We start from the raw sequence: 21,172 nt of genomic DNA on the forward strand, positions 1-21,172 counted from the left end.
TATATATACATTTTACTGGGCATTGCAGGAACAGAGCCTTTGTCCCTCAAGTCTAGACTGCTGTTATTAGCATCCTATTTCTGCAAGGCCTCTGTTCTGTTACGTTTTGGTTGCTAAGGTTTTCTCACTCGTACCTTCATGCCACCTGTGGGAGTCAGGGTATGGACATAGTGCCATTAGGAGTTTAGGCAGGAGGTTGGTGGTTCTTGTGCACCATTTACCTACAGTGTGGTGACCATGCAGAATCCTGCTTATGCCTTAGAAACTTGGAGAAAACTGACAGATTAGATAAAACCAGAGTTCTAAGAGAAGGCAGTCATGTCATCTGAGACTCAGATTTGGTCATTTTGGTATAATCAATTGGAAGAATTTGTATGCTTCTCTCCATGAAAGCCTTTCAGAACCTTCTGATTTGAGAGGTCTTGGTGAGTCGTTAATAGGCTGACTGAGAAACCTATATGCAGGTCAGGAAGCAACAGTTAGAACTGGACATGGAACAACACACTGGTTCCAAATAGGAAAAGGAGTACGTCAAGGCTGTATATTGTCACCCTGCTTATTTAACTTCTGTGCAGAGTACATCATGAGAAACGCTGGGCTGGAGGAAGCACAAGCTGGAATCCAGATTGCCGGGAGAAATATCAATAACCTCAGATATGCAGATGACACCACCCTTAGGGCAGAAAGTGAAGAGGAACCCAAAAGCCTCTTGATGAAAGTGAAAAAGCAGAGTGAAAAAGTTGGCTTAAAGCTCAACATTCAGAAAACGAAGATCATTGCATCTGGTCCCATCACTTCATGGGAAATAGATGGGGAAACAGTGTCAGACTTTATTTTTGGGGGCTCCAAAATCACTGCAGATGGTGACTGCAGCCATGAAATTAAAAGACACTTACTCCTTGGAAGAAAAGTTATGACCAACCTAGATAGCATATTTAAAAGCAGAGACATTACTTTGCCAACAAAGGTCCGTCTAGTCAAGGATATGGTTTTTCCTGTGGTCATGTATGGATGTGAGAGTTGGACTGTGGAGAAGGCTGAGCGCCGAAGAATTGATGCTTTTGAACTGTGGTGTTGGAGAAGACTGTTGAGAGTCCCTTGGACTGCAAGGAGATCCAGCCAGTCCATTCTCAAGGAGATAGCCCTGGGATTTCTTTGGAGGGAATGATGCTGAAGCTGAAACTCCAGTACTTTGGCCACCTCATGCAAAGAGTTGACTCATTGGAAAAGACTCTGATGCTGGGAGGGATTGGGGGCAGGAGGAGAAGGGGATGACAGAGGATGAGATGGCTGGATGGCATCACTGACTCAATGGACGTGAGTCTGAGTGAACTCTGGGAGATGGTGATGGACAGGGAGGCCTGGCGTGCTGCGATTCATGGGGTCGCAAAGAGTCGGACACGACTGAGCAACTGAACTGAACTGAATAAGCATGGAGAAGAAATAAAACTAACCCATGAGAGTTGCATTTGATCTTCTTAACTGGTAAAGAATAGAGGAAGGAACTTTTTTTTTTCCCATCAAGATGTAACAACATGTAACAGTAAAATGGGGGAGGTGCTATATTATTTCATATAAAGCTCAATATGTTTTTATATATGTGGATATACATATGTAAATCACCACCTCAGCTAAGATTTAGGATATTTTTATTAATACTTCCTCGGAAGATTCCTTCATGGCTCTTGCCAGTCGTAACTCCTGGAGGTAACCACTCCTCTGACGTCTGTCACCAGTGATAGATTCTGCCTGAGCTTCCGCTTGGTCTAAACAGTATCATGCAGTGTGTGCTCTTGTGTCTGGCGAATTTTCACTCAACCTAATGTGAGATTCAGCCATGCTGTTTTGTGTATCAGGACTTCATTCCTTTTAAATTATTACTGTGTTGTAACCCAGTGTGTGGAGATATCATGTTTGTCCATTCTCTTGTTGATGGGCATGGGGATGATTTCTACTTTTTAACTATTAGAAACAAAGCTGCTCTCAACATTCCTGAATGTCTTTTAATGCCCACAAGTTCAGTTGTGTTAGATTTACCTAGAGGTCATGTTGATGGAGTGACCAGTTAGTTGTAGTAGGGTCTCTTTGTTTTCCAAAGTAGGTCTTCAGGTTTCCTCTTTACAGCAGCTAATGCTCCATACTCTCAGCGTTCCTTGGTGTTAACACTCAACGGTTCCTTTTTTTTTTGGTTTCCAAGGTTTTATGCTTCTGGCAGGCCGAGTCAGGAAGCAGGAGGAGGTGGTTGTGATTCAAGAAGTCCTTGAGAAACATTTCAAGAAAAAATTATGTCCTCAATCGCTCTTCTCCAAAGAAAATGTCCTAAAATTGCTGAGTGAGTAGGCCATCATATCCCAAGGAAAATGAATTGAGTTGTACTCATATTAGAACCTAAATGTGTACTCTGCCTTTGATAGGTAAATTGTCTACTCCGATATCCACCTTGGAATCTAAGTTCAGCCACATCGTGTGGACCGAGGGCATGCGGCGACTGGCGATGCTGGTGGGAAGAGCATTGGAATTCGGTGAACCAGTGCTGCTGGTTGGAGACACGGGGTAAAGTCGGGAGACAGGGTTCTGTTCCATAGAGTTCATGCAGCACTTGCCCTTCTGGATGAGAGTCAATAGGGTGCTGGTGTTCGAGGGAAGGGCTCTCTGAGGCAGAGGGCAGAGGCCCTGTGTTGACCAGCAGTCTCTGTGGCTTTGGTGAGGCTCTCCCCAGGGCTCCTCTCTCTTGCTGCTTGGGGTGTTTGTAGAGGTGTATTTGAAATTCACTCTCCTTGCTAATCTGGTGTGTGTCTCTCACAGGTGTGGGAAAACTACTATCTGTCAGGTGTTTGCAGCCTTGGCAAATCAGAAATTATACTCAGTCAACTGCCACTTACACATGGAGACCTCAGACTTCCTGGGGGGGCTGCGGCCGGTGAGACAGAAGCCAAATGACAAGGTGTGTCCAGAGCAAGTGATGATGTTTCGCTCATCTAAAGAACTGAAGTTGGCTCTGTACAGGAGTCAGCTGTGGGCTTTTTGTCCATGGTGGGGTGTTTGATTCCAGATTTGATATGTATCTTATCTTCATATTTTCACTGGTCTACGTGGGGGCGCCATGCGCACCCTGTCACACAAGTCCTGTTCCTTGTTCCTTGACCTGTACTTTCTGCAGAAGGACCCTTTCACTAGAGGACTCGTGCTGGCTACGTGTGTATTGTCTTGTGGAGCTACCTACCGTTTAAGTTAACCCTCTTTTCCAAATCGTAGGAGGAAATTGACACGTCAAGACTCTTCGAGTGGCATGATGGGCCTTTGGTTCTGGCCATGAAGGAGGATGGCTTTTTCCTCTTAGATGAGATCTCGCTGGCTGATGACTCTGTCCTGGAACGACTCAACAGGTACACGCGTGTAAGAGGTTTGCCCTGTGTTTGATGCTTTTACTGGTCTGGGTTTTATAGATACTAATCCCTGTGCATGGTAATGTTCTTCATAGGTCTGTTGAAAATGTTTGAAAACGATGGTGAGCAATTGCTCTTTTAGGCTTTAGCACTCAGTTTCTTCTTTAAGAGACCTAGTTCTTCTGTTTAGCTGTTAATAATCAGAAAGATGGGACTATGGGATGCTAGGGCTAAAACAAACGAGTCCAAGTTAGAATCCTTTTTTAAGGCAAATTATTACATGGCCATTGATTTTTTTTCTCAATAGAGTCAAAATCCTAGGTGTTATTGCTGTAAGGCCTCTCAGTACCGCAGGACAGGACCCTTACCCTCCACTCAGACCTGACTGGCTGCACAGCCCCCAGCCTCATATTGGTGTTGGATGTGAGAGCCTGTGCTTAAGTAAGAAATCAGGCCTCTCTGGAAACATTTAAGCAAAGCTTGGACTGCTGATTTTCCAGAAGAGAAAGGAAACTCATGCATCAGAAAAGGTGACAAATGAACATTCCCAAATAATATGGCTGTACGAGTACCGAAATCTAATCAGAAAAAGCAGTTTAAGGATTTTCTTAAGCCTTCAATAAACTTACAGAAACCTGCTTTTTGGACTGTGAAAGACTTTAGGCAGGACAAGAAAAGTAAAACCTGAAGTGAACTCGCCTGTTTGGAACATGGCTTCCAGAAATTTTTTTAATGATAAGAAAAATATGCATGAGATTTCAGGAATATCCTGTCCGGTAGAAAGATGCTCCAGCAACCAAGGCAGGACATCTTGGCCACCCCACGTGTCCTGCTGGATGGACCCCTGATGACCAAGTGCCAGCAGCGATTGCACTGGAAGTGAGGGTGGTTCACCTGACAAAATCCCCTGAAAGCAGTAGCCACTGTGGGAACCAACCGTCTCTCATGGCTCTTGGGCAGATACAAAGCACCGGTAAAACAAAATTGCTGCTGAGCATGAATTACCAAAACAGAAGGTCTTGTTGTGCAGTGAAAATAGTAAGATGCAATAGTCATTGAGACCTTAAGACTCAGCAGATTGGTCACACGTTTAGAAAAATAAAGCCTTATTTAAAGTACATATTCAATCATGAGATAGAAAAAAAATGTATTACTAAAAGTAGGATAAATGGACATAGCAGAATAACTAGACAAAAGGACCTCTGATCAGTGTGGATCTTGATGATTAACTGTTTTTCTTGATTGAGATATAATGTACACATCATGACATGTACCTGTTTTAAATGTATAATTCAATAAGTTTTAGTAAATTTACTGAGTTTTACCACCACCACAATCTAGTTTACACTTCCATCATCCCAGTAGGACCCCTACTTTGCATTTACAGTTTATATCTGATGCTCCCTCATGCTCCAGGAATCTGCTAATCTGCTTCCTGTCAAGACATTCCATATAAGTCGTCTCTTCTGTCACTTTGCATCAGTGTTTGGAGGTCCATCCATGGGTATAGCCTACATCATTAGTGTGCTCCTTTTTATTCCTGATAGTACTTCACTATGTTGATAATAACACTGGATTTTTTTTCCACTCACCTTTGGTGGTATTTGGGTTGTTTCCTCCACTTATGAATAATGCTGCCATGAATCTTTGCACACAAGTCACCCATTTTTAAAACAAATGTCTTAATAGCGCGTAAAGTAGAAAAAAGAATTCTTTTCCTTTTGATCAGAACTATTGTTCCATGACACAGGAATTAGGATAACTAGTAAAAAAAATTTTGAAGTTTGTCATAGGAGACCATTAACTAAAGTGAAAGCTCAGCAGAGAAGATGATTTTATTTTCTTTTTTAAGAACTCTGTGACCACAAAAGAGAATACAGAAGCCTTTTTCTAATCTTAAATTCTCCAATTTTTCTTCCAGTGTCCTTGAAGTGGAAAAGACTCTGTTATTAGCTGAAAAAGGCAACCTTGAGGACAAGGATAATGAGGTAGAGCTGTTGACAGCTGGGAAGAAATTCCGTATCTTGGCAACCATGAACCCTGGGGGCGACTTTGGAAAAAAAGAGGTAAAACTGTTGTTAAAGCATCATTTTTTTCTGCCTTTTGACCTCAGCTCACTGGCACCCACAAATATAGTATGTAAAAATTCATCTAGAATTTTATGTTGCATAGAAACTGAATTAAAAACAAAAAATCCAGAACGATATTTCAGAGTCATTATAAGGTTGAAAAATAATTCTAACAGATAAAACACTTCCTTACCTGACGTTTCCCTTTTTGTATGTGCATGAAATTTCATTGTTTCAAGCATTTTGCCTGGCTTTCTACATGTGTTATTGTAACAGATTCTCATGGGAGCTGTGTGTGGAAGTTCTTATGCTAGTTTTATGGATGAGAAGAGTTGAAACTGAAGTTTATTCTCAGGTTCTGCTCCTAGAGTCTACCCTGCTAAACACGGGATATGAGTAATTTTAAAGTGGCACGAAAGCAGTGGCAGCCGAGATCCTGTCCTGGTTTTGCAGGTGGAGCAAATCAGTTGTCTCAGGGGTTGTATGGGTCACCCTCCAACTTGGTAAAGGAGAGGGTGAGGGCAATGTCTTCTGTTAAGAAAGTGGTGTGAGGGTCCAGTTAGCTTGGAGCGCCCCGAACCCCATGGCTCTCAGGCTCGTGAAGCCTTTCAGTGAGAAGTCTGCATTGTGTTTGGGACCCTGGTCTGTTCAGATTAGGAGGGAGGGGTGGGCTGATCATTGGTCAGGATGGTGAGAAGAAACAGATTGATCAGGAGTAAAAGCTATTAAGATTCTCGGTAACTTGGTGGGCCCCTGGAATGTGAAATTGATTTTTGAGACCTATTTTTCCTCAGTAGTATGAGAAAAAAGATGATCACTGTGTTTCGAGAAATGTACTGAGAAGAAATAAAATACGTCACAGTTTCAAACAAAATATGAAAATAGGCTTCCTGGCAAGTGGAAGTAACACAGAAAGATCTGATTTCAAAGTTGTGTGTGTTAACTTGCCCGGCAGGTTTGCTTGAGTTTTTTTGGACAGAGATTGCCAACTTTTACCGAAGGGAAAGCTGCCTTTTGGTTTGCATGCCTTACTTCAGACAAGTTGGGATCCTGGAACTGGGGCCTGGCTGAGCCAGGATGGTGCTGAGCAGCATGTGGTCCTGCTGTGCTCGGCCAGGTAGACAAAAGTACGATGTTGATCCAGTTGTCCAGTAAAAGGAAATCATTGGTGCACTGTTGTGAATGGGGGTTATCTGACTTAGGGGAAGGGTAAGAGAATCCAGACTGAGGCAAAGGCTCTTGAGACTGGAGGACTAAACTGTTCATTGTCATATAGGCAGTAAATATTCACCTCTTTACCTTTTCACTCCCTTTGAGCCATATCCAAGTTTTCTCCCTCTACTTCAGACAGCTCTCCCCTGTGGGAGGATAGCATTTACTTCTTCTAAGCCACTGGTTAAAGTAGCTGAAGAGAATGTAAAGGGAAGGGCCTCTGCTTTGGGGAAGGGGTTGGGATTTGGGAGTCATCTACTGGGGCTGGGATCCTCCTTGGAGCACGGACTCCATGAGACCTTGAAGTTCTCTACCATGATTATAAAGAGAGTGATGGGAATATGAGTTTAGGGAGTGTGGCGGAGATTAATGAGATGATGTGTTAGGAGCCAGGACAAATAGGTGTTCAATAAATTATAGATAGTAGAAGAGGTAAGAAAAGAAGCTCCGGGTACTTGACAGATTTGCAGCCAACATTCGAAAGATTTGTTTTCTAACTTTCCTCGCAGATATTCACACTAGAATGTGTGTTCTTTGTAGCTATCTCCTGCCTTAAGAAACCGCTTTACGGAAATATGGTGCCCTCAAAGCACAAGGCGTGAAGATTTAATTCAGATCATCAGCCGTAATCTTCGTCCAGGATTATCTCTGGGTAGAACAGATCATACAGGTGAGAGTATTCAGGGGTGTGGGGTGGTAGTGGGGCAGAGAAGTTGTGTGTGGGAACGAAGGGAGTGGGACATTAGTAGTGTATGCATATGGTATGTTCTAAGGAGAAACGGGAATGAATAGATCTAAGGAAGATTCTAGCCTGGTGCCTTCTCCTAAAGTATCGCTCCTTCACCAGGGTTACTAAAGTTTAGCTTTCTGATGGTTTCACCCTTTGGCTATCTTTATAATAAGATTGGTTATTATAAAATATATAATATTTGTTGGCTAAAAATAAGGGAAATAAATACAGGTTTTTTTTTTTACTTGGCTCTGCCATGTGGCTTGAGTTCCCCAATCAGGGATCAATCACTGAACCACCGTGTAATTCCCAGGAAAATGTGGTTTAAATTTTAGTGATTACCACCTTTAGAAAATGTTATAGAATTTTCAGCTGCGTTTTTTTCAGTAGTTGTCAGCTGACATATTATTTCACTTTAAAACTTCTTTTTATTATGAAAATTCTCAAACATAAATGAAATAGAGTAGTATTTGAAAAGCTACCATATACTTATAATCTAGGTTTAATAATTCTTAGAATATTCAGTGAGAGCCAAAACGTCTTTTTTTCCCCCTCTCTCTGTTAATTGAGCCTTGATTGCCTTGATGTATCCATATTCTTGGCATCAAACAGACTAAATTTAGGACCTAGATCTGGTCTGAGCCTTAAGACATGCCCTAATCCAAGTAGTGTCTGGGTCACTTTCCCCTCTTGCTTAAAGAATGTGAAAGGATATCTGCTTCTTTGAGACTGACGTTTATGAATAGTTTATTTCTTGGAGCAGTTTTCAGGGCACGTTCTTAAAGACTTTAATTCTCAAGTTTTCTGTCTGGTTTTTTGTTTGTTTGGGGGTAGGGGTAGAATGCTGTTCATTGAACCCTATGGAAATGTGATTAAAGCTGTGGACCTCGTTTTCTTAGAAAAAGACCATCTATGGGCCCCAGGTTGCAAAGCCCCATTCTGGAGTCTTCCTAGAAAAAGACCATCTATGGGCCCCAGGTTGCAAAGCCCCATTCTGGAGTCTTCCTAAATAGGTCTTCCAAACCTCTGTGCTTCCTTGTGTCTTAGGGGCTGACATAGCTGAGGTGATGCTGGATTTCATTGACTGGCTGACCCACCAGGAGTTTGGTCGAAGGTGTGTGGTCAGTATCAGAGATATCCTGTCGTGGGTCAACTTCATGAACACGATGGGGGAGGAAGCTGCTTTGAAAAGACAGGAGACCATCTCCACGGTGACGTCTTTTGTCCACGCCGCGTGCCTAGTGTACATAGATGGAATTGGCTCAGGTATGTGGGCTGGTGAGAACAAGGGGTTAGGCTAGAGGGGACCATGAGATGGAGCAGGCCCAGACCTCTGAGCCAGGGGCTGTGTAGAGATTTATGTTAACATTTCCAAGACTCACAGTGATTCTCATTTTACTCTTTTTGGGAGGCGATTGTTATAAAAGAGTGGAGAAAACTTTTCACTGCTTACAGACCAGGGATTAGTAAGCACGAAATAGTGATTCTGATAGAAGACTGCTGGTAGTGCTCTTGAAGAATTTAACATGGTATTTCTTAACACAATCATTTAGAGTTAATCGGCTGGAATCCTGTAGTTTTAAGTTTACTACAGTTTATTAAATGTAATAGTTAAGTCTTTTTTCAGCTGTGAAAATTAGAAATACAAGCCCACATGACTAAAAGTAATACCACACTGGTTGCTCTCTTCTCCAGGCTAGTTTATCATGGCGTTACTGGAGTGCTTACTGAATAAGCTGCTGTTGAATTGATGATCTGATGATTTTGGGGGAGCAGGGAGTCACACTTCTTAGGGCTGCTTACATTGGCTATTGCAGTTCACCTAGAACTCCGGCTGCACGGTTGTAAAACTTGTTACCCTGCTGTCATTTGATGGACTGATCCTCTTTCTTCTAGGGGTAACTTCCTCTGGGTTTGGTACAGCACTCTTGGCTCGCAGAGAATGTCTGAAATTCCTAATCAAGAAAGTGTCCAAGATAGGCCGACTTACAGAAAGTCAGAAAAACGAATTGAAGATTTATGACAGACTCAAAGACACAGAATTCACTGGGTTAGATAACCTGTGGGGAATTCATCCATTTTTTATACCAAGGGGTAAGAATGAACTTAAATAAATGAAGATTCTCTTGTGGTTCCTAGATAGCTGACTTTCATTGTGACTTTTAATTTTAGTGTATCATACTCATGATTCCTTTGGAACTAGATAACTGAGTTAGAATCTGACTTGGTATAATCATTATTGTGTGGGTGGTTAAAATATATATAACTGGCATGCAAAAATAGATAATATAGTCTGATGTATGAATAAATTGTCCCATAAAATGCACTTATTCTTGTATTAGTGCTCAAAATAAGACCTTTCCTAAAGTGGTGATTCAGCCCATAATGTTTCAACCATAGAACTTTATCACCTTTTACAAAAACAGTTTTGTGTACCCTTGAGGGCAGGCATTATGTCACTCACCTTCCTGCCCCTGGCATCTGTCATGTAGCCTAACAGTCATAGACATTCAGAAAATGAGAGATGGATGAGTAAATGAGTGGTTAAGTGGGAAATGCAAGTGGATTTAAGTTATAATCCTTGCTCTTATAAGATTGCCTCTGTCAAATATTTAAATAAAGTAGTTAGATATCTTTCCAGGGTGCTCATGACTTTTTGGATTATTGCTTCTCTAGCAGAGTCATTTCTGGAGAAGGAAATGGCAACCCACTCCAGTATTCTTTCCTGGAGAATCCCATGAACAGAGAAGCCTGGTGGGCTACAGTCCACGGGGTCGCAAAGAATCGGACACGACTGAGCGACTTATTTCTTGTCCCTCCTTATTCTCTGTGTTAATAATTGTTGGGCTCCAAGAATACACAGAATTGTGGGGGTTCAGTGATGAACTAAACCAGCCCAGCTTCCTGGCTGAAGAACATTGCCCCTTTCCCTCTCCATCATCAGTGGTACTGTTTTCATCTCTGATGTGGCCCTTGTGATCTAGCTATTAGATCCCTTCCCGAAGCCATCATGGTGGTATTCAGTTCTCTCATGTAGGAGCTGAGTGCTTGTGGCTTGGGACTTGGATAGTCCTTGCTTCTGCTTTCATAACTGAGAAAATAAATGCTTTTCTAGCTCCACTCCAAACTGATGTACCAGTCTGAAACTTCTTCCAGAAGACATAGTGCATAAATATTAAGCCCTATAAGACTGGTATTAGTCCTGCTCTTCAGCTACAAGATGCATCCTGAATTATCTGGTGGCTTAAAACCTGGAATGAAATTGTTTATGTGGAACCGTCTGGCCTGTATGCCTAGCTTCTGCTTGAGTTTTAGGAAAATACAAGTACAGGGTAAATTGTACAAGCAGACGGAGTCGTGATTCCAGGTATAGGTTGTGAAAGGAAATATGCAAAGATGCATGCTTGCAGTTCTGACCTGTGTATAGACATAAGTGTGGTCATCACAGATGAAAAAAGCTTGCTGCTGGTTGTTGTTGGAAGGCACTTTATGAACCCAGAAGTGAGAAAATATATTGAAATAAGGTTAAGCATTTTCACCACAGACGGTACTTCACTGACTGACAGTCTACTTGGTGGATTTTTCTAATCTCCAGTTGATATATATATATATGATTTTGTGTGATGGCCAGCTTATATGTGACTTTTCTCCACTTCAGGTCCTCTCTTGCATGGGAATAATATCGCCGACTATGCACTCAGTGCAGGCACCACAGCTATGAATGCCCAGAGGCTCTTAAGAGCTACAAAACTGAACAAACCCATCCTACTGGAGGGCTCCCCTGGTGTGGGCAAGACCAGCTTGGTGGGAGCCTTAGCCAGGGCTTCAGGCAACACGCTTGTCCGAATCAACTTGTCAGAGCAGACGGTAAGCTTCATCATGCTGCAGCTGATGGGGATAAGTATAGGGAGTGATATCTTTATCCATTATAGTGTTTCCTAGTCAGAAATAATTATGAAGTTACCAGAGCCCCAAATATTTCTTGGTGATGAATATCGCAGCAACATGATCTACAGACCTTATTCTCCCTCCGTCCATGTTCATTAATAGATGACACCTGTAGTAGTAGTCTCTCTAGATGCTTTACTCTAACTCGGTTTTGAGATAGAATCACCCACTTGGGCATTTATTGTAATATAACCTGTTTGTCTTTGTCCTTTCTAAAGAAATTAATTGCAGATAAAATGACCTTTAAACAGTCTTATGAAACTAGGGGACAGAGATGACAAATTAGAATCTTCTGGGATAGGGTCTGGGAGCAGAGCCTAGGCATTGTTTTGGTGTTTTTTAAGCTCACCAGTTTGTTTTCAAGCACAGCCAAAGTTGAAAACTGTCATCTAGGACTCTAGTTGATAGATTCTTAGAGTGCTGTGATGAGAAGGTGCTCCTGGGCTCCTGATTGTGAAATTGATTAGTTCTCTATTGGGTATAAGAATGAGAAGTGGCGTGAGGCCTAAGTATCATTTTAGATTTGGGGTCTTAGGATCTAGTTAATTTTTATAATGTTGGCTTCCCCTCACTTCTTTTTCTTCTCATAGGACATCACAGACCTGTTTGGAGCTGATCTGCCTGTTGAGGGTGGCAAGGGAGGAGAGTTTGCCTGGCGTGATGGCCCCTTGCTGGCAGCCCTGAAGGCAGGCCACTGGGTGGTGCTGGATGAGGTGAGAGGACAGCCCACCAGATCAGCAGATAGAATCAGACGTGGGAGGAGCAGGGCAGGGTTTGCATGACTCGAGGGCATTTTGCACCGGATCACGTCGTTGGCTAGTAAAGACAAATCCTCCAGTGAAAAGAATCCTCTGTGGTTTCTTTTACGAGTAAGGAAAATAGAAAAGCACATACAGAAGCCCCTCTGCGTATCACCTGCAGACTCTCCTACTTTGGGGAACTAGCCTCCAGAAAAACAGCGCCTCTTCACTAGTTTTATTCTCTAGTCTGTGGTAGGCTTGCTGTGTTTCTATTTATTTTCAGAGATAAACATAGTTTACAAATAGTGCCAGACCACTTCATTTCAGCTGAAAGGTTGGGGAAGGTTATAGTAGAAGAGCCACACAAAACTCTGGTGAGAAAGCAGTCAGTGTTACACGTGCAGGTCGGGGGTAGACAGTGACCAGAACAGAGCACACCATGAGACACGTAAGTGCTGGGTCTCTATAACTGACAGGCAGCTAGAGAGAGAAGGGAGATGTGCTGCACAGAATAAAAAATTTAAGGTGGTGGCCCAAAGAACTGAGTTACTTTGGTGTGTTCAGGAAAGGGCGAGCAAGTAGTGGTGCAGGTTAAATGATAATTAGCGATGAAAGCACCACAGATCACTTCTGACACAGGCCCCAACAGGTTCCCTAGATTCATACCCCGTTGAGTCTGCGGTGACAGGACTGCCATGGGATTCCTTTTCTACTGAGCTGCTTCCTACTCATCTTGAGAAGAGATTAAAGAGGGACAGATTTGCTGGTCTCCCCACCCTTCCCTCCCACCCCCCACCCTTCCCTCCCACCCCCCACCCCCTGCTGAATTTTTGGTGAAAGATACCTCATAGGATAACCATTAATCAGAAAAAAAAAAAATGCCTGGTTTCAAAGCTTGAGACTGTTGACTGAATCATATTTTGTGGAAATGCATGTAGGGACTGCTAGGCAACCTGGACTTGAAGTCATTATGTAAGAGCAGCTTTTAGAACTTGACCCGTATGAAGGTATATAGCAGAGTTTGTGCTTTGAGTGCTTGTGTAAACGTGGCACTTGAAATTCTAATATAATCTGATTCTTGGCCCATTTGTATTTTATTGATTCACATTTCACAGTTGAGTTTTTCCATGTTATCTAAAAACCACCGATACTTCACATCCCTGAGCTCTAAGTCAGCCGAGGTTAGCTCCATTCAGCTCTTTTCATTTCTGGGACACACACAAATCATACTTGTTACTCACAAAACTGTTGGCATCATTAGATCCACATTATGTGGTTTATATCATGACTTTGAAAACCGTTTGGAGATTTTATTCAGATTTACTTGATTGAGAAAGGATGTTTACTTATTTAAGTATGTAAAGTGCTAGCTAGCTTCTTCTTTTAAAAATTCCCAGATATTTAAGCATGAGATATCTTTGTATTGGTAAGCTATAATTTATAAAGCAGGCCAATATAGGAGCAGGTAACAGATACAGCCTAATTTTTGAGACTAATTTAACTGCTTTTAAAGAATTTAGTCTGACTATTCAGTTTACTTAAAAATTATTGCTATTTTATACACCCCAAATTTCTCTAACATATAGATGAACTATTAATAGTAGACTGAATACATGTCATTTCAGCTGAACAAACACAGTGTTACCAGTGTTGTTTGAACTCTGTCCCTATCCCTGTTGAAGATAAGACTACTTTTCATGTGTATTATTCCTGTGTTTTTTGTTCTAGCTGAATAGCATATAAAATAAATATGCACTTTTTTCTCCAAATAGCTTAACCTGGCTTCTCAGTCAGTCTTGGAAGGACTCAATGCTTGTTTTGACCACCGAGGAGAAATCTATGTTCCTGAGTTAGGAATGAGCTTTCAAGTGCAGCATGAGAAAACCAAGATTTTTGGCTGTCAAAATCCTTTTAGACAAGGAGGCGGAAGGAAGGGCTTGCCCAGGTCTTTCCTAAATAGATTCACTCAGGTGAGATTTACTGTTGCCCAAAAACCAAAGGTGGTCCCAGGGGTGATAATAGCTATGAGGGTGCCCACTAGGAGGATGAGACAGGCTCAGTGTAATAGTCTACTTCTCGATTTCACGTCTGGATGTGATGGCTGTTAGTGTGACTGATTGCTGTCATCTTTTCTCTCCTGGTATGAGTCCTTTATCTTAGGTTTAAGAGAACCTGGTGTGTTATCAGTTGGAGGAAAGCAAGATCACCACCATCTTGAGGATTCTATTATTGTGCCCAAGGATTAAGGCCAATCTTTTTAAGTGTCTGTTAGAACATTAAAAATTATTTTATAATGAAAATAGTGCATTAATCTCAGAAAAGTACAAAAAACTACCATGAAGAATAAAAAATACAATATTTTCATACCAAAGTCAATCACCATTAATAGTTGTATCTTTTTTTATTGCCACAGCAGTGTGTGTGTGTGTACATACACTTATTTTAGCATCTTTTTTCAAAGTAGTGGCTTGGAAATGCCTCTAGATGTTAGCTTTCTTTAATGTTCCTTTCTTGGTAATTAAGATTTTACTAAGTATCTTTTAAGAAGTTTATATGAAAAATTTCAAAACTGTTGAGAAATTGATCAAATTTAAAAATGAATGTTGTATACTTACCATCCAGATATTTGAGAGAATTTTACATAATAGATTAAAATTACAGATATTCTTAAAATATTAATTGCAGGTATCTTTCTCTAAACCATTAGAATGAAGCTAACAAGAAAACCCTCTGCTCTGTATTTCAAAGATTTTATATGATTCCATACCCTGAGAATGCAAGAAAAGAAATTTCTGTAACGGAGATATATATATATTTCTAAGGCATTGTTCCTTTGGTATTAAATAAAAATACTGCGTACGTCATGGCAGTCATGCTTGGTAAGGAGAAATGGTGGCGTTTTTCTCATGTTATTTTTGGATTTTCTAGGTCTTTGTGGATCCCCTTACAGTAATAGACATGGAGTTCATCGCCAGTACTCTGTTTCCAGCCATTGACAAAAATATTGTTAAAAAAATGGTTGCTTTCAACAACCAAGTAAGTACCTATGTGCATTCATTGTTCTTTATATTTCTGGTTTATTTGAATCACTGTTTTCTCAATATGGAATACCTACCTCATTATCAGTCTCTGCAACTGATGTAAATCATATAGAACTCTAAAAGTTCCTAGTGGAAGGCAAGCTACTCATTTGAGAGTTACAATAATTCAGGCCTGTTGCATGTATCATTTTTATAATGCTTACAGGGTATTCCTGGCATCCAGAAGCCTGAGTCGGGAAGAGACATCTGGATACAGCCTGTTAATCTGTTTCAGATTATGTGTGCACTTGCACTGTGTTGATAGTACTTAACGCAGTCCCGAGCGGTGGGAGGTGCTTCCCAGTAAGGGTGTTTTCTTTTCAGATTGATCATGAAGTAACCGTTGAGAAGAAATGGGGGCAAATAGGAGGACCTTGGGAATTCAACCTCCGCGACCTTTTCCGCTGGTGTCAGTTGATGCTAGTTGACCAGTCCCCTGGGTGTTATGATCCTGGTCAGCATGTGTTTTTGGTCTATGGTGAGAGAATGAGAACCAAGGAAGATAAAGAAAAGGTGAGTTTCATGCTTGCTCTTTGTGTTTCTTTGATTTCTCCCTAAGGGAGAGAAATGATGTACTTGCATCAACAGTACCAAACTCAGTAACGCAGCTTGGAAATTTAGAAATTAAGGGCAGAAACAAAAACTTAATCTGTCTCAGAGTCTCATAGTGTAGTTTGCTTTAGAGGACACAGTTTGCTTACCTATCAACATTGCCATGATCACTTACCTTCTTAAACAGTATCACCTTGCAATAATAAAGGCTTGGTCTTCATCACCTTGGTTCCAGGCACAAAGATGAGAAGCAGGAGGAGAGAGGTGATAACAAGTAGAAGAGGAGGGTTTTCTACCTTTAAATAAATGTCAAATTGCAAAATACTTAATCTAGAAAGTATAAATAGATAAAAGGGAGGATATTCTGTATCTAAATGAAAGCAAAAAATACCCCTTCATAAGGAGAAAATAACACCAGAATTCCTCGCTTAGTAAACTGTAATAATGGATGAATTTTGCTTTGTGGTATTTAAAATGCAGTTCATGGAAAGTTTCACAATAGCTGCAGTTAGGAGACACCGTCATGACCTCTTACAGACGAGGATCCGAGGCTCAGTCATGGAGTCTCCGTGTTTTGAGTGGCAGAGCCAGCTCTCCAGCCCAGACCTTTCCACTATGCTTGCTATTTCTTCTACTGTATCACAGTTGCTCCCAAGCAAAGTAACAAAGTAGTTTACAAATTCATGTGAGTTAGAAACAGAAATGTGAAGATGTGGCTGTCCATGGCACATGTGGCTTTCAGACACTTTGGTTGTGCTGCTGAGAGCACAGATCCTTGTTTATGCGATATCCAGAATCCAGCCCAGCATCAACAGCTCATGTGTTACATGCAAGTGGCCTTTCATTCTTTATACTAGGACAAAATATTCAGTTCATTTTTTTAAATTAATGCAACTTTATATAATTCACCTATCATCAGTTGGTATTTTAATTTCTTTATCAACTTACTCTAGTATGTTAACTGGTCAGACTGGCCAGTGTTGAGTACTTGATGTTGGTCAGATGAGGAGTTACTGTAGGGTGGTGTGGAAGGTTTCCACCACTCCTTCAATTCAGTTGTTTTAGTTGAACAAATGTTTTCTGAGAGGAAAAGAAAAGTTAAGAAAAATAGTAGAAGGAGAAAGGTTGTAAAAGTAATTTGTAGTTTTTAACTCTGGTATAGCATCAGAGAGAGGAGGTGGTATGCTTTAGAGTGAAATATAAGGTCAAAAATTACGCTCCCCAGGAGGGAGCGTTTTCTTCTGTGCTGCTTTTCGGCTCTTAGTATTTAACACTCATCATGTCTTTGTCTTTATTGTTTTTATTTTCACTCCAATGTACATTGATTAGTATGAGTATTGCTATTTTGTTTGAATGCACTGCTTATCGTAAATACTTTGGGTGGCAGGAATCTTTGCTGCTGCTGTGGGCTAAATTAGTGATTTTTATACATCCTCATCTCTTAGATTTTTAAAAGAAATGCAAGAAAGAATACTATTAGCAAAAAGTTTTTAACAGTCTTGCTGCTAAGGAAAGGACAAATAAATGTAAATACAGAAATAATGCTTTTCTGCATAAATATTTAGAGGGATAACAGTGCTTTTCCAGTCAGACAGGCTTGTATTTAAATTCAGTTACCATCTATGAGCAAATCACCTAACTTGTGTGAATATAATTGCCATATCCATAAAATGGAAATAGAAATATTTTGAGAGGATATTTGGATCAGAAATAATCTATTGAAGCACCTAATATAATGTTTGGCACATGGCAGGTATCAGGAAATGATGGCCATTGTTCTCCATAAACTTCATGCTTCTGTCTTCTACCTTCTTGAAAACAAATTAATATTTTATTTTGAGATCTGCCGTAGTTTCCATGGCTCTGTTTTAATTTATGGTATATTCTCTCTGGAATCTCATAATTTGAGATTATTGCTCTTTTCTTGAGCTTCCATTTATTTCCTTCTGAAGAATTAAATAAATGCAATCTTTTTTAATAGGAAAATTCAAAAGCGTAATAACTCACAATATTGTGACTTTCATATTGCTGTTCATATTTACTAGTGTTTATTCTGGAAGGTTTGGCCCAGAATTTGATGTAATGATTTGCATTTTAATTTTATCATCATCTTCCTTTAGGTCATTGCTGTGTTCAAGGATGTGTTTAATTCACGTTCCAACCCATACATGGGAACCAGGCTGTTGCACGTCACTCCCTATGATGTTCAGGTGAGGCAAATAGGCTGATGCTCTTCCACAGTCCTCTCTGGCTTTGGCTCCCACTCCAGGCACACTTGTGAAATCTCACTGGGCTGTCTTTTTCAGCTGGGCTACTCAGTGCTTTCCCGTGGCAGCTATGTTCCTCCACCGACCTGCCGTCCCCTGTCGCTCCTGCACCAGTCTTTACAGTCACTGGAGTCGGTTATGAAGTGTGTACAAATGAGCTGGATGGTCATCCTCGTGGGGCCAGCCTCAGTGGGCAAGACCAGCTTGGTTCAGCTCCTGGCACACCTTACTGGTCACACTTTGAAGATCATGGCCGTGAACAGTGCAATGGACACTACGGAGCTTCTGGGCGGATTTGAGCAGGTAACTGATCTGCCTCTGTATTTTTAGGCAGGGCACTAAACAGTGCGGTCTTCTTTGTTGGGGTTGCTACGGTAGCAGTGGCCACTGACTATGCTGCGTTCATGTGCTCTGGAAATTGTAGGTTGATCTTACTCGGCCGTGGAGGCAGCTCCTTGCGAAGGTGGAGGGCACAGTTAGGGCCCTGGTAAGGGACAGCCTTCTTGTCAGTGCCGACGACGCAGAAGTAGTGCTGCGAGCCTGGAGTCATTTCCTTCTGACGTATAAGCCCAGGTGTCTTGGGGAAAGTGGTAAAGGTGTCACGATGGAGATTGTCAACAAGCTGGAAGCAGTGTTACTGCTTATGCAGAGACTCAACAACAAAATCAACTCCTACTCCAAGGCAGGTATGTCTCTTTGGGTGTGTGTATCATCATTTGGCATTGCCCATAGAATGTCCACCCAGAGGTAATACATTTGTACGTGCAATGTCCACAACTTTTAAAATGAATTTGATGATTAGATTATTAACAATCAAGGTTTTAAAATAGAAAGTTTCCTAGAAAGTAAAGTGAAGCTGATGTAAACTATTAAGAATTGGTAATCCTAAGCAAAGTAAAGAAATTGATTACTTAGTTTGACTTATTTTGTGAGTAATCAACCACATGTAAATCTGGTTTTATTTTTTGTCAGCCTGTTTTTTAAACTTATTAATAATTTCTCAAAAAATTGAGTATTTTTAAACTGAAGAATAGAAGTCTAAATTAATAGCTTGGATGTGTTTATTCATTTTGTATAGAAGGTGGAAGAAATTCCTTAGTTGATCTGGAAGCATTCAGCTCTCATCTTGTAGTGCAGCTTTTTGGCTGGTAGGGGAGAATTGATTAAAAGTTGAAGCCTGTCACTAAGATTGCCATCCTTTATTTCCAAAACCTGCTCATAATGGGTTATTCATAAGGAATAGTGGATTCCCTAGGGATGAAGAAATGACCACCATCTTTTAGCTGCATCAACATTGTATCTGTGGCTCTGGGTCAAATCGTTTACTTTCTTACTTAAGACAGTGATTTCATTACTGATTTGATCTATCATGTTCCAATTCAAACTCACCATTTGAATTTGAAATTCTTTACTCATTCATTCAAATTAATTATTAGATATATTTAATGAAGTCATATATCACTATTTTGTAGCTCAGTCAGTAAGAATCTGCCTGCAGTGCAGGAGACCAGGGTTCAATCTCTAGATTGGGAAGATCCCCCTGGAGAAGGAAATGGCAACCCACTCTGGTATTCTTGCCTGCAAAATCTCATGGACTGAAGAGCCTGACAGGATACAGTCTACAAGGTCGCAAGGGTCGGATACGACTTAGTGACTAGACCCACCCCATATCACTTTATATTCTTTAACTGTTAGAGACTCTAAACTCACCATTGAATTCCTACCGAGTATTGGACACTATATAAAATATATTTACTTTTAACCCTCACAACACCACATTACAAGGAAAGATAACTCCATTTTATACATGGGGAAATAAATGCTCATAGAGGTTAACCTGCCCAGTGTCTTCTTGTTATGATGTGTTTGGACTCGGTTTTGGTTCCAAGCCTCTCTGACTTCAAAACCTGAAATCTGGTGTGTATATATTTCTTTCGTAAGTCAGTTAAAATTTAAATATCTAGGGTAAGTTCTCACAGCCCACTCTCAATACTGCTTTTTATTTAGGATTTATTTTCATAGTGAGTAATTTCTTAGGGATATCAATAGAGTCTAAAAGGCTGGCTGTAAAATTTGTCTACTACTATTTTATTTTTGATTGAAAATAGCTTCTTTTTAAAACTATTTATATTTTAATGTTTCTATGATAAACATGTATGACTTTTAAAATATATTCTAGGTGTTTCATATTTTACCTTAAAATCTTTATTGAATATTTTATAATAGCTCTGTTGACATCAGAATGCAGCACCTAGTGACTTTAAAAAACCAGAAAATATGCCTAGTCATGTTTATTAGATTCTGGACATTTTTATTCAAGTTGCTAAGTGCTGTGTTTTGGTGTTCTGAGGGTTTCTTTGAGTGGCGGGTAAGGATGTTGAGTTGCTTTTGGATCATTTTTATCTTTTCAAGCTTGTTATTAAGCTATTTAAGGTCAGGGCCAGAGTATCCTTTACGTGCTAAGTCACTGTTGACTCTTGTGCTAAGAAGAGTCATCTTAGCTAAGTCGTGTCCGACTCTTTGCAACCCCATGGACTGTAGCCCACCAGGCTCCTCTGTCCATGGGATTTTCCAGGCAAGAATACTGGAGTGAGTTGCCATTTCCTTCTTCAGGATATCTTCCCTACCCAGGGATCAAACCTGCATCTCTTACATGCTGGCGTGTTCTTTTTCACTAGGGCCACCTAGAAGTCCCACCTAGAAGTTAAGAGTCCCTAAACTCTTAACCTGTGTATGCATGCTAAGTCAAATTAGCCCCCCTCTTGAGGCATGGCCCTGTGTAATCTCTTTTGAAGGTCCTGTGTGTTCCATGGGGTCTCCGCTTTGATTGGTGGGAACTGGAGTGTTATTCAGCCCTGTGTGAACTCTGGAAATTGTTCAGTTCACAGCTCCCCAGTAATAGTTCTTTCCATGGAATTTTTTACACATGGAATTTCAGCCTTCCCTTGCACATGGAGATTATTATTGAGCCAAAGGCCCAGAGACCTCTTTCTGGATTTCTGGAGCCCTTTCCTTGAATAACTTTTTCCTTTTGAGTATCTTGCCTCTCATTCAGGTTGCCTCCATCTCCCTCAGTTTCAGTTTGTGTCCTCAAGTCAGTGAGATCACGGGATCTGTTTGAGTTTCCTCTCCCTTCTTTGCTATCTGGAAATTACTTTCAGGCTGAAAGCCAGTCTATTATAGAGCCT

At 40.8% G+C, this 21,172-nt stretch overlaps 1 protein-coding gene across 1 annotated transcript in view; it reads left to right on the top strand.

Moving 5' to 3' along the window:
- MDN1 (midasin AAA ATPase 1) overlaps window positions 1–21,172 on the top strand; it is a 145,667-nt gene that overhangs the window by 57,157 nt on the left and 67,338 nt on the right. Inside the window, exons 28-43 of the mRNA XM_052645558.1 lie at window positions 2,198–2,332; window positions 2,415–2,553; window positions 2,806–2,944; window positions 3,256–3,386; window positions 5,308–5,452; window positions 7,208–7,337; window positions 8,445–8,663; window positions 9,294–9,491; window positions 11,056–11,264; window positions 11,936–12,058; window positions 13,858–14,055; window positions 15,014–15,121; window positions 15,490–15,678; window positions 17,838–17,927; window positions 18,024–18,287; window positions 18,409–18,670. Coding sequence (XP_052501518.1) covers window positions 2,198–2,332; window positions 2,415–2,553; window positions 2,806–2,944; window positions 3,256–3,386; window positions 5,308–5,452; window positions 7,208–7,337; window positions 8,445–8,663; window positions 9,294–9,491; window positions 11,056–11,264; window positions 11,936–12,058; window positions 13,858–14,055; window positions 15,014–15,121; window positions 15,490–15,678; window positions 17,838–17,927; window positions 18,024–18,287; window positions 18,409–18,670 — 2,679 coding nt within the window. The remainder of the gene's footprint in view (window positions 1–2,197; window positions 2,333–2,414; window positions 2,554–2,805; window positions 2,945–3,255; window positions 3,387–5,307; window positions 5,453–7,207; window positions 7,338–8,444; window positions 8,664–9,293; window positions 9,492–11,055; window positions 11,265–11,935; window positions 12,059–13,857; window positions 14,056–15,013; window positions 15,122–15,489; window positions 15,679–17,837; window positions 17,928–18,023; window positions 18,288–18,408; window positions 18,671–21,172) is intronic.

Source organism: Budorcas taxicolor, chromosome 9 (assembly GCF_023091745.1).
Source record: "Budorcas taxicolor isolate Tak-1 chromosome 9, Takin1.1, whole genome shotgun sequence".
NCBI lineage: Eukaryota > Metazoa > Chordata > Mammalia > Artiodactyla > Bovidae > Budorcas > Budorcas taxicolor.